Below are 18,970 nucleotides of genomic sequence, written 5' to 3'. Positions count from 1 at the left end.
TTTCTCTCTCAAAAAATGAATAAACATTAAAAAAATTTTAAAGCAAATCTGTATGAAGTTAATGAACCTCTTTAAAGATGTGTTTGCTTTTCTATTTTAACATTGGATGATGATCTAATGGATTTTTCCTATAGGGCCAAAATGAAGTTTATCTAGGATGGATTTTTCTCTCTTTAGAGCCACACTATAGAGAAGGAAAATTTATTGTTTAAAAATAGAGGCGACTGGGTGGCTCAGTCCATTAAGCATCAGACTCTTGGTTTTGGCTCAGTCTGTGATCTCATGATTTCTTGGGTTTAAGCCCCACGTTGGGCTCTGTGCTGACAGCATGGAGCCTGCTTGGGATTTTCTGTCTCCTTTACTCTCTACCCCTGCCCCACTTGGGCTGTACCTCTCTCAAAAATAAATAAATAAACTTTAAAAAACATAGAAAAAATATAGATGTGCCAGTAGTCTCCTATGGGTAATTACATCAAGATTCCTAAACCTTAAAACCTAGAGCCCTGGCTTTATTAGCTTATGGGGTTGGAATTCAGTTCTTTGGAAGTGCAGTCACAATGATATAAATGGCATGAATGCAACTCACTCTTCTTTTGTATGTGAAGCGTCTCTCCCTCCCTTCATTCTTTCAATAATTACTAAGCTCGACACACTAGAATTTCAGGTAGGAATGAGATATGCGGTTTCTGACCTTAAGAAGCACACTAGTAAAGTCCGGAAGATAGGCAAGTAAAACAGAATTTAGAGTACAGTGTTATAAGTACTACCCAACTGAAGGATCATGCAAAGTTCCAGCAAACATGTATCAAGACTTCACTGATAGATTGTGGGGTTGTTGAGAGGAGATAGTGCATGGTTTGATTATTGAAGTTAAATGAATTTAACCAGTCAGAGGACAGAAATAGCATTGAAAGCATGATTACTATTAGTGGAAACCCAACACATTTGGATAATAACTACTTAGCCACTTACCTTTCACCATAAGTGATGCTGAGCTCATCCAGAACCCCATTGAGTTTAACTTGAAGTTCTTTTAGAATAGCACTAGCTTCAGGATCTAGCTGCAGAAAGACCATAAACGATATTACTTTGGAGTTGTGAGAAAGTACACTTTTGTTTCTCTTACAGGCATTTTGCTTATTACAAGGTAAACTTCAAACAATACAACACACATATCCTCTTTCTTTTCCTTTTTTTAATCTTTGAAATTAAGTGCAAAATTTAGGAAATTCTAAATATGTGTGAAAAAAATTGATCGAAATGCATGGCATGCATACAGATGAGAGCTAGATAGCAAAGCCTTTGTTGGTTACAGCAATGGGATGCAAGGCATGAGAAAGTAACCTTCAGAACACGGTAACTTCATAACTTAGAAATCGATTGTGTTATGCATTAGTTGAATATACATGTTGCTTCAAAATATAGTTCAGTTTTTACTATCCTTGTAAATAAATAGGCCCATAAAAATAAAAAAATAGTAAGAAAAATTAATTTGTGAGTGTTGTACTGTGACTTGACTGTATTTATATATTTTTTATAACTATAGAATAGTTAAAATTAAAAATTAAATTATAAACTAGAAAATTAAAAATAGGAAAAATAAATTATCCAAGCACTGCAATGTTTCTCTGAGGTGATAGGCCTGACTTCTCTTCCTAGATGCCAATTAGAAATTCAGAGTTCAAGATCCAATATTCCTCATTTTATTTTTATTATTCTTTAAGTTTTCAAATATTTATAGCTTGAAGTTAAGCTACTGAGCACATTTAGGGTCAAATAAAAAATAATTAAATCAAGATAACATATTTGAAGATGTTTTTACAATGCAAATGTTAAAAGTCAACTATTCTTTTTATTTGGTTTCAGTTCTTAAAATAATGTTAACCATTACAAGAAAAAACTATACTATAAATAAACGTAACTATAAACCTATCGATCTATTGACAGAATATTTTTGTAATTAAAGTTCAGGATCAACACAAGTTTCATTAGCACTTTAGAAACTTCTAATCTTTTTGTTAAGTTTTCACAAACTGTCAAAAAAGAATGACTTGTAACAGATGTATTATCTCAAGTTGATAGGAATTCATGTAAAGGGCAATCTAGAATATTCTCTGTAATTAAGTCAACCTTCCTTTGATGCTTTAGAAATTAGTTTCTTGCCTTTAGTAGCTATAATTATTATGCAAGCGGATCTACTATTGAAAACAAGGGATAGGATAAAGCCAACTTTTGGGGGTAGAACAAATTAAAGGAGGACTTATAGTAAATAGGAGGACCTAAGATGGACACCAAAAAATACAGGACCCAATATCAAATTTCAACTCCAGGAAGCCAGCCCAGAACCAAATAATATCCTTGATAGTATACACTGGTCATTTAGTACTGTAATCGTCCAAGAATATTTTCTAGTACTAAGATACTGTTAGGAAGAAGTATTATTTATATATCTCAGCACACTGTGTGGCTCTAGCTTATATTACCATGATTAAACACACTGGAATGGAAATAAAAAATTGCACTTGGCATGTGACTACTGATTTTATGAAACTAATCCTTGATGTCAATTTTGACTCAAATTCAGGTGGTTTCAACATTGGTTAGTTTCTGCTGCCCCTCTATAGAGCCAATGTGATTCTTCTGGACTTTATCTTTTTTCTGTCTCCATCAACAGACAAGCTCACAGCTCTTACCCACAGATACATAGGCTACTGTTACAAACTTCTTTTGGAATTAGAAAATTAGAATATCCTTGAGTCTCATAATTTCTGAGAGTTCCATTAACCTATAGCTGGTCATAAGGCAGTGATTCAGAAAGATAATTAGACAGCACTTAAGTTAGGAAGACACTGATAGGCATTGAAACAAAAATAGCCTAATAAACTGTAATTCACCAAACTTTAACCAAGAAAATATTTGTGGGTTGTCTGCCCCACTCCCAAGGCACCATTCAGGCTGAACATTTTTTATTGTATTTTCTTGCTATTGACCTAATACCAATTTTATTTCATTTGGATAAGGTTTTTGGGCAACAGGAATGAGAGAGAAGCCCTTCCATGGGTTTCTTCATGCTTCTGACTCTTTGGTAAACCGCTTGGGTAGATAGGTGTTAGTTTCCTGCCCATATACCTGTCATCTCCAAGGAAATGGCTATGAGAGTAGATTTTTAACCAGGAAATTGGATTGCTTCTTTTTTTCTTTTAAAGTTTATTTACTTATTTTGAGGGAGGGATGGAGTGGGGGCAGGGGGGGGGAGGGAGACAGAGAGAGAGAGAGGGCTGGCATGGGAGGGAGAGAGAGAATCCCAAGCAGGCTCTGCCCCATCAGCTCAGAGTCCCACACATGGCTCAAACTCAGGAACCTGTGAAATCATGACCTGAGCTGAAACCAATAGTCAGATGCTTAACCGACCGAGCCACCAGGGCACCCTGGGATTGCTGCTTATTTAAAATGTGTATTTTGTTTTCAAATTAGTTTAATATACACATTGAGGTTTTTTTCACCTGTTAAGATAATGACTTTAAAGTCATATAAAAATGGTTAGATCAGTTGGATGAAATTATGCTATTTTCCCATGAATTATTTTAGTCTACCTTTGGTATTTTGTGAATGGAGATTTCTATCAAATAGTTGGCTTTGGCTTGAAACTGTGAACCTGTCAAATCTATAGCAATTTAAACATTGGATGACAGTTTTCATTTCCTCATAGAAGCTTAAATTTCCAAGTGGGTGCAAACTAACGCCTCTGTCATGGAACCAGGAAAAAAAAAATTATAATTTCAGTTAAGTACATGTTGTTCATCTGATCAAAATCATACCATTATAACATTAAAACAGAAGCAGTTAATTATGAGGCTGAATTGCAGGCCTTTTGCAATAATAATGATTATAAATATCATACTCATCTAGTTTATAAAACAATCCCTTTAGGCAGCAAATTAACCAGTTCTTGAGTTCTGCATTTCTTTATTCATACATATAGAAGAAATTTTGCTTACTACTACAAACTTCCTTAAGTGTGTAAGAAACAATAACTTGGGCTTTTACACTTCATTGCCTAAATTACTGACAGCACATTTTACAAATTATTTGCTACTTTGGAAAGGTGAAAGACTACCTGATTTAAATCTTTTTCCCAAAGATTTAAAACTTAGACTTGTTCTAAATGTAATATCAAATATCAACTTGCATTTTTATATTGTTATTTAGAGTTATTATTAAAAGGAAAAAAAACAAGCATTCAAAAGTCACAGTTAATAAATTTATTTTAAGTTACAAACTGAGGGGTGCCTGAGTGGCTTAGTCAGTTGAGCATGTGACTTCGGCTCAGGTCATGATCTCACAGTTCATGAGTTCGAGCCCCAGGTCAGGCTCTGTGCTGATGGCTCAGAGCCTGGAACCTGCTTCAGATTCTGTGTCTCCCTCTTTCTCTACCCCTCCCCAGCTGGCACCCTATCTCTGTCTCTCTCAAAAGTAAATAAAAACATTTTAAAAATTTTTTAAAAATTACAAACTCAATTAGCGTGTGTATGTAAACAACTTGGCTGGCAAAAAATAAAAAAATAAATGCCTCCATGTAAAGAGGAATATACTCAATGAGAATTTAAATATACAGAGTAAAATTCTGAATTTATAGTAAAGCTTTTGAAACAGATTTTATCCACACTCCGTGATAGGTTTTAGAATTCCAAAATCAAGGCTGGAAGGGTATGATTTTCTAATGGTCAGAATGAACTATTGTCATACATAGGTACTCTCTTGAGATTTCACACCACTGACATATTTTACACCACTGAGCTGTGATAATAAAAAAGACTTGTCTGGAAGAGAGAGCCAGCATGCAAGCTATCTGCTAAGTTCTTCTTCCTTAAGGCCCACTTCTGCTTTTCCTTTAAAAGACAATGCATCCATCACTTACTTTAGCAATTCTTGCCCTCCATGCTGCAGGCCCTGTGCTGTTAGTAGCTCTAACTCCTGCACTACCTATGCGGTTTACTACAACATCTGTACAAATCTTTCTTCTAATTGTTCTCTTATTAATCTATCTCTTCCACTGATTTCTGTCTTAGTTAACTGTCCACCCTGAGTGTCTGTCCCTGTATGCCTAGGCATTTACCAAATATTTGAGGAAGGAGGTGAGGGCAGAAAGAAGCATGGAAATTATCCCTCAAAGGAAATCTTGATACCCAGAGTGCTCCTTCTCCTTGGAGTGATAATTTGCATTGACTATTAATAGAATACTTTTGCATTTGAAATCTTTCATTCCTTAGCAACCATATATTCTGGAGTTACAAACTTAGTCCTGATTTCAAATTTTTGTGTCACTGTCAGCCCGTATCAGATTATGTCCTGATATTTGTTTAGTTCCAAAAATATGGTTACCATACCCACTCTGCATGTTTTGGTTTGTTTGTGTTTTACCAGTACACATTATTTCCCCAAGGAATTCGTGAAGGGAATCTAGGTTATTTCAGCCTCTTAAAACAGGAATGGTTAATCCAACCATCAAGATGTTGCTGGAGATAGAACTAGTCAGTTGGAAAGTGGCTTTAAACTCTTTCAACAGCTCAATACAAACTCTTTAAAAGAATTAAGGCTTTGCAGGAAGAAATTTTGTGTGAATTGTATTCCTGTTCCCCAGTGTTCAATACTACCTCATCTCCTTTCTGTTGTATACACATTACTAGGCTGTTTTTCCTCCTGTTCAACTCATCAGTGTTAGAGTTCCATTATTTGCTTATCTAAACAAGTGCAGATCAGGGAGGATGATCAGTCCCTGGCCTTCATCTACACAGGTCCCAAATTTTGGTCATTGGACTGGTGGGTTTCATGTCCTGAAGGTTTTTTTCAGAACAATCTTTTAATAAATGCAAACACCATCACTATATCTATGAAAAGAAAGAAAGAAAGAAAGAAAGAAAGAAAGAAAGAAAGAAAGAAAGAAAGCAAGCTTCATTTCCAAGGAAAACAATTCAACTTGAGCTCTTGGTTCCTTGTTTTGGATTCTGCTCAAATATCCCTTTCTGTCTTCATTCCCCTTCATCATTATCTTCATGACCCCATTCTATAAATGTACTCAAACAACACTTTGTTAAAATAAAAAATAGAATACAAAGACCAACTTATTTAGTACTAGCTTCTCATTGATAGCTTGCTAATATCTTTTCTTCTCTTGACCATCAAACTGTTCACAGCATAAATGTAAAACTTATAGCTTCCTTATTTCTTAAATATTGATCTCCTCTAGTGTAGTTTCTGCTCTGGACGCTCCACTGAAATGTTCATGTATACATCACCAGTGGTTTCTTAATAGTGATTTCCAATGACTATTCAGCCTACTCAGCCTGCATTCACTCTTGCTTTCTCAAGCTCTTTTTCCTTATTTCTCTAGAGACTACCTTCTCTTAGCTCTCCTATTTTTCTGCCTATCATTTGTCTCTCTTTTGATGACTTTTCTTCCTCTATATACTCCTTAGAAATAAGTGTCCTTCAATTCTCCCTTCCTCATCTCCTTTTTTTTCCCACTTAATCTCTCTTGAGCAATCACATCCATGCCTATGTCTTCAATTCCCACCCCTGTGTTAACAACCCCCCAAATCTCTATCTACAGCTTTAACAGAATGCCTGAGCATCATGTCTACATTCCCACATGCCTATTTGGCCTTTTCTACTTGGATGACCTAAATGTCAGCATATCAAAAATGAACGTATTACCTGTCCATCCTTAACTTATGTCTCAAATTTTATTGATACCATACCGTTAAGGCAGAAATGTGAAAATCATCTTTGACCCTTCTTTGCCTTCTACCTTCCATATTCACTTGGATACCAAATATGACTGATAACATCTCAAATATTTTCTCCATCTGTCCTATCCTCTTCAATTTTTGATGCAGAATTATCCTCATGTAGACTCTAATGTAATCATTTCCACATTGTGTTCTTGTTTTCTCTTTTATTCCATCCTCCTAACTATTCCTAGAGTGGTTTTAATAAAGACCAAATCTGCTGGCCCCACCAGTTGGCTTCAACAAGGCAAGTGCTTCAAGTAATTTATCACAATCTTATCTGGGCTATGTTTTTTTTGTTGTTGTTGTTAAATATCATTTCTCCCCAACCCTCCTATTTGGCCACAATTTATACATCCTAAAATGGCTAGCTCAACTTAAAATATATGATTGAGAAATCACTGAACATTCCTTACTGAATCCAGCAGGAAATTACTCTCCTTGGAATGTCCTAAATCACCTTGCTGAGCTATGGTATTCAGCATGGGTATTGTGGAATGTTGTGTGAAATTTAAAAACATGTATGGTGTTCTGTATTGAAGAAAGAAAGAAAGAAAGAAAGAAAGAAAGAAAGAAAGAAAGAAAGAAAGAAAGAAAGAAAGAAAGGAAGGGAGGAAGGAAAAAGAATTGTGCCCCAGGTCCACCAATGCTACACTGTCTTTTGTTTCCTTTTTTATTCCTGTTAGGAAAGAAGCTCCCCAAGAACTTATAAGACCATTTTAAGAGATAGACTATGACATTTTCTTTATGCCATTCAGATTTGCATGAACTGTTATGCTAGAGTATCATTAGTTATATAAATTCATGCCTCTAACTTCTTTGCTTCGAAAGTTGAACATCAGTAGCTGTCTCGCATCCTAATTAGAGAGTATGCAGTAAATCCAACTGTCATTGTGCTTCAAATCAACTGAATGCCTTTGAGATATGTTAAGTTAGGTTCTTCAGCCTAGACAACTGAAGGGGAAAAAAAGCCTTTCCTTTATCCCTGTACTTTTAAGAAAAAATGATACCTTCAGACCTCCTATGAGTGACAAGATCCATTCTTTTCTCTTAAACATTTTTTTCCTCTTCACCTACAACACATAGACTAAACCTCTACTCCATGGGTTTATAACAAGTGTCCTTATAACTGCAGAATTTTAGAACTAGAATGAACTTCAGAAGCCATATAGTACAATTCCCTTTTACAAGTGGAAAAACCAAGGCGTGGACAATGTGCCATGCTTCATGATATATTGTGGGGACATATGAGGACTGAGAAGCAGCAGTCTAAGAAGCCATATTTTTTTAAAGAAATTATCTTCTGCAAATGCTCATTAAAAATTAAACAAGTACAATAACTTGATTGAGAAGGAACATTGGGCTTATTAGCTCCAGCTATTGGCCGACTAACCATGAATATGGACAGAGTAAGATTAAGTCAGGAGAAGAAAGGAGGCACAAAATTTATGTTCAGAATTTATTCTATAAAAAATGCCTTTTTGCCCTGTTTCACTCTGTCTTTCCCATTCTGCTACTCACATTAGGGAATCCATTCACCCATTAGGCACTGTGAACACAGTCTGTTCAATCAACTGAACTGAGTACCTGTTGAACATCAGTCCACGGAGACAGAATTCCCTCAGTGAGCCATTTGCATCAAGTGCCTGAGGTCCCTTTCAATCAAGTAGGAGAAGAAGGGGGATTGGCTGGGTTAGAGAAGTAAATTTTCCTAGTTTGCATTGATTTATGGGTTGTGAAGGCAAGCATAAACAGTCAAAGAGGATCACAAGACAATAAAATAGGTCTATTATAGAAACTGGCAGTTAAGCTCTATTTTTTTTTCTCCCTCCTGGCTGTGGCTTGAATTCTCTCTCAAGTTCTCTTAAGGTTCAGAGACAGGTTCGTTTAAATAAAGACTTGATGGCACAGAGGCGACCCTATGATTTCTTGGGAATGCTCTGGGGAATGAGGTTAACAAGCAGTACCCGCCTGCGTTTTTATTTCATCCTGACATGGGTCACCCACCCAGAAACTTCTCAACCTAATAGATGGCACCTTTTCTTCATTTCACAAGCTTAGCAGTTAGCTGAATTTTACTTGGTAGCAGTGCTAGATTCTTAATCATACTTACTAAATCACCTCAATGCAATTTGCCCCTCTGGCCCTCATTAGTCTTTTAATTTTCTATTAAGTCCTATTTGTTAACTGCAATCATAGAGATGGTTCAGAGGAGAAAGAAAGCAGGCAAGAGCTGCATGCCACCAAAATAAAAGGCCACTACTTCAAACATTCAGTTCCCCTTGTTATCTGCTGCCATAACACTGAAAATAGCTGCTTGCTTTTACCGAATTCAGCCAAATGACATCCCACCTTGGAGCTCTATTTACACACGAAGAGACTAGAAGTTTCACTTTATTCTTTGAATTGATGCAGGAGAAGATTTAACAATTACAGCTTTCATTTAAAGGATATTTTCACATTTGCAAAGTGTTGGGGAGGAGGTTCCACTCCCAAACTTTATTACTTTAATTGTTCTGACTTCACTAATAAACTTCCTGTCTCAACAACTGCCCTACAGATTCAGTAACTATAAGTGGCAACAATAGACCCTTCTACCAAATAGAAAAAAAATCTTTGCAAACTGCTTTAGAAAACAATTTTAGAACTAAAAGGAAGAGATGACTAATGTAAATTGTTTATTTTACTATCTAAGACGTCTGATACATATTTTATAATTTACTTTGTAATGGCTGGAAAAGAGATGAAAACAGTACACCGATTCTCACTAATGTATTAACTAGTGAGTGGTATCTCTATTTACATTAAGGACAAAAGATGAGACACATCAGAAACCTGAACATAAAGCTTAGCCTCCGTACAACCACACCTTTCGATAGGGTTACATATAAAATGTAAGCATAAAGTCTAGAGTGTTTTAAAAAATTCTGAGTATTTGTTTATTATTGCAAATTGGTCACCTATGTTTTTGGATCACTGCATTCCTTAATACAAACATTTGCCTGTACCATTGCATGCTGTGTCTGGATCCATTCCAACATGTCGAGTCCTCTGTGTTCTCCAGATTCAAAACATATTAAGTAGGTCAGTGAGGTGTGTGGCACAGATAAGACAAAGGAGGCTCTGAGCCATTTCCTAATTACCTGGTTGCTGTTCTAAGAGCACAGAGCCATAATTCTCAAAATGTGGTCCCCTGAGCAGAAGCATTAGCATCAGCTGGGAATCTGTTAGGAATGCAGGTCATCAGGCTCCACCCAAGACCTTCAGAATCAAAAAGTCTGGGGATTGAATTCAGCAACGTGTGTTTTAACCAGCTACCCAGGTAGTTCTGATGCATGCTGAAGTTACAGAAGTACTAGTGTGAAGCATTATTTCCTTTAAAGCAGTGCTATTCAATCCCCTGTTGCCAGCAAGTATAATTTTGAAAGGATAATGCTAAGTAAAATATGATAGGGGTTAATTTCGGTCCTCTCTGGTGGGGATTTGCTTAGCTGAAGACTAAGTCCTTACAGCTAATCGGTTTTACAGTGAATTTCAATCAGCGACATGCATTATACTTTGAGTCAGATGCAGTTTCTAACTCATCAAATTCATCATTAAACAGTGGAAAAGGATATAGATAAGGCTTTCCTGAAACAAAAGAATAGTTACATTGCTCATTAAAATACACACATGTTTAGGATAGGTGGCGTTACGTTTCAGATTCCATGGCCCTGTTCAGGAAAGTTTACCACAGTGAAATGAGTCAAGAGATTCAGTTATTTTTGAGACATAGCAATGAAAATATTACCAATGTATCTAATTAGTCTGCTTTGTGGCCAGCAGAGTAAGAGAATATAGCTAAGGAAACAAATGCCTTTATTCCCTCTCTTAATGATGGCTGACTTCTAGCATCTGAAGTCCTGTCAGTAAGTTAGCAGGCTTATGGATAATTATGGATTCTACCACTCAGGACAATTGCACCAATGCAATATTATGAAGGAGTAATACCTCTTCTGCTTACACAGCACAGTCATAATTTTCTAAATCAATTACTACAAGTTCTCCAGAGATTCATAACCCATATCTTATGGCTTCCTGAAATGAAATGAAATTTCAGATCATCTGATTTTCTTTTTCATGTATTTATACAAATTAGATTGCAGGGCAAGGAAATGCAACCGAGTCCTTTTTGTAGGTGAGGGCAATATATTTTTATGAAAAAATAAATACAGGGTCTGTATTTATTTCAAATTGCTCTGAGCTGAGTTATACTCATAAAATAATTAAGCTATTAAAATAATGTAAACCAAAGTATATGTGTTTTTCTTTTGAGGTATTTCAGCTATTAGAGAATAGTAAAATGATCATTCACCAATAATGAAAATAAGTACCTGACATTCTGATAATCATTTTGCTGTTACTGTGTTACAAAGGGACCGATAATGCAGTATGGGGATTGTGGTGCACATAATTTAACTTCTAGCTCAAGTCAATCCATACTGCGGGTTGGCTACTCTATTTTAGTATAGTGTGTCCCAAAACAATATGCACACGAAAGAATCACATGTCATGCTTTATTAAAAAGAAAACAGGGGCGCCTGGGTGGCGCAGTCGGTTAAGCGTCCGACTTCAGCCAGGTCACGATCTCGCGGTCCGTGAGCTCGAGCCCCGCGTTGGGCTCTGGGCTGATGGCTCAGAGCCTGGAGCCTGTTTCCGATTCTGTGTCTCCCTCTCTCTCTGCCCCTCCCCCGTTCATGCTCTCTCTCTGTCCCCAAAATAAATAAACGTTGAAAAAAAAAATTAAAAAAAAAAAAAGAAAACAGACTCTGGGCCTCATTCTTAAGGTTACGTTTGCTTCATGGTTTGTGTGACTTACTATATTTTTTATATTCTCTACAGTAATCACAAAGTTGTTATGCCAAAACATGCTCTTAATTTTTATGCAAGGAAGCATGTCAGAAAGTCACAATAGAGGAGAAAAAATTTAGTGGTTTGCTTTTCTTTTTCTTTCTAAGTAGGGCACTAGGAAAAAGAAAAAAAACAATGTGCCCACATGGTCTCTGGGGTATCGTGCAGGCAGGCAGTAATGGTGTCTACACAAGGACTGCTTTTGGAGCCACTGACAACAGCATCATGCCAAGACTGTCAGAATGTCAGGTCATGTTTCAAACTGGGACTCCATTAAGCCAATGTTTTTTTACACCTAGAAAAAGGTTTTAAACATTATTTCCATCTCCAGAGGGAAAAGAGGCTGATCCTGGACAGAGAGCGCAGCTGCGCTGCCCCTACAGTGGTGGAGCTAAAGCGGCAGAGAGCTGCAGCATCATGCAGCGGGGCGTGCGGGCGGCAGGCACTTTGCAGACGGTATGAGACGCAAGCCATGCCGCTGCTAGGAGCCAGCTAATGAACACAGAGTAAACCATTTTGAGCAAGTGCACAATCATTAATCATTTGCTAATTAAGAGTTTTTGTAGCAAGAAGTGCACATCCTAGCACAGGTGGTAGGGGACAAACTATAAGAAACTCCTTAAAAGAAAAACTAGACAGGGAAGCTTCCCTTTAGCAAGACCAGTCCCGGTGTTACGACCAGTTCCACTGTGAGAGGAAGACTGGCGTCAGTACACAATGCATTACCTTTAAAGGCCACCGAGCATGCCCATATTAAGTGCTGTATAAACTTCTCATAGTGAAGGGTAAATTGTCATTCTCAATAAAATCCTCTTCATCTTTATAACAGCTCCAAGTTAAGGAGCCCATTTAGATAGTGCCCTATGTAGCTAACTGGATTGGAAGGGCTCTGCCTATAATTTTGAGATTCTGGTGCCCAAAGGAGGCTGAGTGTAGCAACTAGCAACTCTAACATAAATCTGCAGAATGATGATTCTTTCTCTCCTTTCTCCCTGGAGGCTGAATGTTACACCCACACTTGGGTTGAGGTCTTGCTCCCTCCTGACATCTCATCAATACCAATGGCAATGCTAACAGTTTGTTTGTTTGTTTTTTTTGTAACAGATGATGAGGTGAAAATGGAAAATAATAAGATAATAAGAAATTGTTCTTAGAAAGGAGACAGAATATCAAAAGATGATAAGGAGAGGGAGGGAAGGGATGAATAATATTTAAATGCAGGAAAAGAAAAGAACTAGGGTCCATGCTGTTCTCCTAAAAAATTACATTGTTAGAAACTAGATATTCATTCCATTCACTTAATTGATTTTTCCCTTTAAATTATGTATGAGGAGTTTAGCAACTGGCCTTGCAAGAGTGATAAAGGTAGAAGGAACCAACCTCAGTATTTCCATCTTCATTATGTTCTCCAGTAAGAAGAGTTGTGTGATTTAGCTATAGAGTTGTAGCTAAATTTATAATGTGAAACCGGTACATTTCAAATTGGCAATTTTATGTGGAGCAAAGAATCCATTCTTGTTTGGTGTACAAGGTGCCCCATAACATTTTTGGTTAGCGCGTGGCTTGGCCCACATAGCTTCCTTAAGTACAGGTCTGATCTGTCTTGTTAATATTCAGTCAGCAGTATATGACTCACATTAGAATCCAACCATGGAATAGTAAGGAAATAGAAGTAGCATTAGGATAAATTTCTGGAAATATGGCATTTTAAATATAACTTTATCCTTACATGATATGTGGTCTTAAAAATTCAGTAAAAGACGACAGAATTACCCCCCCCCAAGAAATCAGTCATTTCTTCACAATGCTTCTAACAGTAAGTGAACTTAAACTCTGAATATAAAACATCACTAAAATTAAAACGGCAGTCTCCAGCCATGATCCTCAATTGCTTGTGTTCACCTAATTCAGCAAAATAATTCAAAAGCGAGATGGATGCCCTCATACTGTGCAAAAGGCACTAACACACGATAGGGAATGGAGTCTTATTTTATACAAAATAAACTGATACTGTGGTTTGAAAATCAGAGTTCATTTTTGAACTATTCCATCTCTGCACGCATATCCTGGTGCTTCTGATTTGTAGGCTCCTAAGCAGCAAGTTCAGTTTTCAAAAGACTGAGTGTCTAAGATAGCAAAAAAAGGGAGGGAAACGTACAGATGTCTCCATGGGGTTAAAAGCAACATCACATGTGAAGAAGCCCAATGTTAAAAGAAGCATTTTCAGCCTTGTACGTTTAGAAATAAAAGGGATCTTTGCTTTGAAGTCCAAACTTGCTTCACGTACATCTCTGACCCTTACCTCAATAAGGAACACTGTAACTAAAATCCTCAACAGAAATATCTCTACATTCTAGTGGCCTTTGGGGTTGTTTTAGGGAGGGGGAGTGGTGGGAGAATGCCAGCTGCATGAACCTTTCCCTCTCAGCACCAACTCTGGTCCCCAAGTCCCTGGACACTCATGTCGGTGTGTGAAAGGAAAGACCGTGGCAAAAGCAGGAGGCAGGTGCACAACTACTATTTCACTGTGTGCTTGATCCAAATGAGCGAATGAGAGTAAATAAGAAGTGCGATGGTCTTTAGGTCTGGGGGGAAACAGCCAGAAAAGGGTAAGATGCTTACTATCACAAACCTCATAAAAGAATCTTTCTCCTTCCTTCTTCTGCTCAGGGAAATGCAAGTCAAAGATGTTGGACAAAGACACGACACATTACAGACACAGCACACAACACAGTTTGACAGATTTTTAGATGTGAACAATAAACTGATGCATCAAAACCACTAGGGCCACAAAGCACATTTCAGAGCAAACATTGATATCAGGTTGACATTGTGCAATATGGTGAAAAAAAATCCGCAGTTTGTAGAATTTTACAGATCATTAGCATATATAGATTTGTGTGTATAGCACTCTCTCTGTATACACACTACAAAAGGCTACTGACCATCTCCCCCCTCCCATTCACACTTCGAATGCATCACTCAAATATTCAGTTGTGTATAATGGTCACCTTATTGTTAATGATATTTTAGATTACCGGCCATGTCCTCTTCTGTTGTTAACCCATGTAAAAAACTTGATTATGACACTTTCCATAGCAAAGAGCTGTGCTGCTAATGATCTCTAAATAGATATTTGGCAAATGCAGGCATAAAAATATACCCACCTCTTTCCCTCCCATGGATTCAAACATTTTTTCCAGCTGGACCCGCAATTGTTGAATATTGTTCATCAATATACAGGGCTTGAAGTAAAGCAAACAACAAAAAAGATGGTGTGAGCATCTTTTATACATGAAATTATTGAATGAGTTTACCTTAAATGTGATAAATATACAATCATCACTGAAGTCGTATTATATCTGGCAAAGAGAATAATTCTGCTTTTTTGATTATACTTCTTAAGAGTCAAGAATGGAAGAGGGAAATATTACCACTTTGGGGAATGCAATTTAATAATATATCAGACAATAAACTATTGGGGACTTAATTACTAATCTTTCTTTTCCTCTTAATATTGAGCCAAATTCTCTTTTAAAGATTTACTTTAAGAAAAGGTATCAAAATTGTGGTTTATATACACAATGGAATACTATGTGGCAATGAGAAAGAATGAAATATGGCCTTTTGTAGCAATGTGGATGGAACTGGAGAGTGTTATGCTAAATGAAGTAAGTCATACAGAGAAAGACAGATCCGTATGTTTTCACTCTTATGTGGATCCTGAGAAACTTAACGGAAGACCATGGGGGAGGGGAAGGAAATAAAAAGGTTAGAGAGGGAGGGAGCCAAACCATAAGAGACTCTTAAAAACTGAGAACAAACCGAGGGTTGATGGAGGGTGGGAAGGAAGAGAGGGTGGGTGATGGGTATTGAGGAGGGCACCTGTTAGGATGAGCATTGGGTGTTGTATGGAAACCAATTTGACAATAAATTTCATATTAAAAAAATAAAAAAAATAAATAAATAATAAAAAAAACCTTATTCTCAAATTCTGACACTCTAAAAAAAAAGAAAAAAAAAGAAAAGATATCAGTTTAACGTTTCCATTATTTCGCCATTTAAAAAACAAAATCACCATCTGAATTTTAAAAATCCAAGGGGGAGGGGCGCCTGGGTGGCTCAGCCGGTTAAGCGGCCAACTTCGGCTCAGGTCATGATCTCGAGGTCGGTGAGTTTGAGCCCCTAGTCGGGCTCTGTGCTGACAGTTCAGAGCCTGGAGCCTGTTTCAGATTCTGTGTCTCCCTCTCTCTGACCTTCCCCCGTTCATGCTCTGTCTCAAAAATAAACGTTAAAAAAAAAGTTTAAAAAAAAATCCAAGGGGGAAAAAGAAAAAAAAAAAAGACACCTTTAATAGATTCTCTTTGGCTATAGACTAAGTCCACACATTGGTATTCAAGGCCCTTAGTTATCTGGCTCCAAATTAGGTTTTCCTTCCCATCTCTGTCTACCGCAGGTAACTTTCCCCTCTAAGCAGCTTTTCCCCCCAAAACACCTGTGCTTTCCAGACTCCAACTTGGCTTAGCATGTGGCCTCTTCAGTTCCACCTCTTTGCCTATTTGAATCATATCCATCATTCCAGATTTGAGCTTTCTCTTTCCCACACTATATCCTGTTGTCACTCACTTGACATTTGTTTTATTTAACTTTATATTGCTTTTCACTGTCTCACCCACTGACCTTAAATGCACCGTACATGCTGCTGTGTCCTCTGCTTTTTCTTACTCCCAAAGTACCACACAGAGCCTGACACAAAATATATGTTTAAAAATGTTTTTGACTCCATGTTTCCAGGGAGGCAGAAATATACAATAACATAAAGATGGAGGGCCCTGTGACAAGACTAGATGTGGCCTTAGAATAATAGGAGTTAATTTATAATTGGAAAATAGAATTCAGAATAGTTATAGAATAATTTAATATTTGTCGCATACTGATTCTGAAAAGCCAGTTGACTGGGGGGAGGAAAACAGTGAAAGAAAGGAAAGTGGATATATCTTCCAAGTTGCTGGGAAATGAGCCAATAAAGAATTAGACGCATATAAAGGACTTACAGGACATCAGAGAGGTGTTAGCACTCCTCAGTGGAAAGATTTTATTAATGCTGTAACCACATTACTGACCTTTGGAAAACTTTCTACTTGATTCTTAAAGTGACCACATTCTAACTTCAATTTATGAAAACAATTTTAAACTTTGATTCTCTTCCCTTGATTCTGGTCACATAAGAATTGTATGTCTCTAACACAGATATTTGAGATACATGTGCCATAGATTCTGTTCAGTAAGCTGAACCACAATGTTCCACCAATGATTCTGATCCCTAGATGTGACTGAGAGCCACTTGATCTAGGCTTATCCTTTCCACTACATGCATAGTCAAAATTTTTCGGGGATTCAGCATCTTGACCCTAAGGCAACAAACTGAATCTCCACTTAGGGTCAGAGTCATTGGGATTTTCTTTTTTTCTTTTCTTTTCCCTTCCTTTCTTTCATTTTTTTTTTTTTTTTTAAATTGCAGAGGGGGAAGATTTGGCTTGAATCTGGCCATCTTACCAGGGAGGAAATGAAGGTCAAAAAAAAAAAAAAAAAAAAAAAAAAGACCATGACTCTTATTGAGAAGCAGGAAGAGTAGATGGGTAAAAGGTTGTATCACCCTGCTCCCCATGGGTCTAAGTTAACTAGGTGGTCTCTTCTATGATTATTTGATATTGGCATTCAAGCTTATCTTTTTTGGCACATATAACAGTACTTTAGTAATAGTTGTATGAGCACAAACCAACCTCCAAGCCTTTTTATATGACCATTTCCAATGGAAAAGAACAACTAAGAAACAAAATGGACTGTGTGCTCACTTAGCATGGATTGCTATTGGTGTCAGGTAAGGCTACATTAAAAAAAAAAGATTCAGTTATTCAGAGAGAGATAAAAATAAATATGAGACTCTCCTCTTTCATTAAGCTTTCTCTGACTTTGAAATGTCCAATTATCAATTTTATTGAATCAATTTACCAAATCACTACTGAGACCTGAATCTAACTTACAGCTAATCTGGAAATAGCTTTTATTTTAAGCACCTCCATGGTCACTGAAAACAAAACAAAACAGCTAACATGTACAGGAAAGGGAACATTAACCCAATTCAGAGGTATCATTTGTTGATGAGTTTAGTTAGATAAAAGAACCTATGTTCAAGTTGTAATCTTTTTATTTGTATATAATTTGGCTTTTCCCCTAAAAATATCATAATGTATTTCATCTAGAACAAAGTTAGGAACCTTAACTACAGTGAATATGAAAGTTAGTTATGTTGGGACTATGGCCGTTTCTACATCACTTAAAGGGTGTTTCTGAGCTGAAAAAGATTTTCAAAAATATTCAAAATAAAGTAATTCTGATTTATATATGTTGTGTTGCTGTATTTTGGAGTACAGGGACAACAGATTAAAAAACTTGTGATCCATTTTCAATTTAAAACAAAGTTCTAACTTAAAAAAATTTAGAGGGGCGCCTGGGTGGCGCAGTCGGTTAAGCGTCCGGCTTCAGCCAGGTCACGATCTCGCGGTCCGTGAGTTCGAGCCCCGCGTCAGGCTCTGGGCTGATGGCTCAGAGCCTGGAGCCTGTTTCCAATTCTGTGTCTCCCTCTCTCTCTGCCCCTCCCCCGTTCATGCTCTGTCTCTCTCTATCCCAAAAATAAAATAAAAACGTTGAAAAAAAAATTTAAAAAAAAAAAAAAAAAAAAAAAAAAAAAAATAAAAAAATTTAGAAAAAATTATTCTGTCATTTTAACTATCTAACATTCTAACATTTTGACTATCATCTTTAATTCTGACCCCTGGGAAAGCATGTTATGGTTATCTCTTAAAGGATGTCTCTATTTTTTATTTTTTTTATTTTTTAGAGAGAGAGAGAGAGAGAGAGAGAGTGCAAGCAGGGAAGAGGGCAGAAGGAGAGAGAGAGAGAGAGATTGAGAGAATCTTAAGCAGTCTCCATGCTCAGTGCTGAGCCTGACACGGGGCTTGATTCCAAGACCCTGGGATTATGACCTGAACAAAAATGAAGAGTCAGACACTCAACTAAGCCACCGAGGTGCTCCTGGATGTCCCTCTTTAAAAGTTTCTAGATCAATTTGCAGAAGAAATAGGTATATTGGCATAAATATACTGAGGGGGGAAAAACAACTTATGATGTTCTTGATATTGAAAGAAACCTATAATAGTTCTATGCACATGCATAAATGTACAAATGAACCTCTTCAATTTATCTCAGCTGAAAGCATAACTAAGCAGGTA

The 18,970-nt window shown here is 37.0% G+C and overlaps 1 protein-coding gene across 5 annotated transcripts in view; it reads right to left on the bottom strand.

Moving 5' to 3' along the window:
- Nucleotides 1–18,970, bottom strand: part of UNC13C (unc-13 homolog C) — a 627,591-nt gene that overhangs the window by 104,731 nt on the left and 503,890 nt on the right. For 3 of the 5 annotated variants that reach the window (XM_086710729.1, XM_086710726.1, XM_086710727.1), the window contains exons 27-29: nucleotides 14,846–14,923; nucleotides 14,311–14,340; nucleotides 973–1,061 (exon numbers count right to left, since the gene is read on the bottom strand). In XM_086710729.1, the coding sequence (XP_086566855.1) occupies nucleotides 973–1,061; nucleotides 14,311–14,340; nucleotides 14,846–14,923 (197 nt within the window). The remainder of the gene's footprint in view (nucleotides 1–972; nucleotides 1,062–14,310; nucleotides 14,341–14,845; nucleotides 14,924–18,970) is intronic. The other 2 variants (XM_025918786.2, XM_086710728.1) reach the window with 1 other exon arrangement.

The sequence above is a fragment of the Puma concolor genome, chromosome B3 (genome assembly GCF_028749965.1).
Source record: "Puma concolor isolate L17-30 chromosome B3, mPumCon1.1.hap2, whole genome shotgun sequence".
Lineage (NCBI taxonomy): Eukaryota > Metazoa > Chordata > Mammalia > Carnivora > Felidae > Puma > Puma concolor.
The sequence above is the reverse complement of the archived record's forward strand: the minus strand, read 5'-3'. Positions and strand labels throughout refer to the sequence as shown.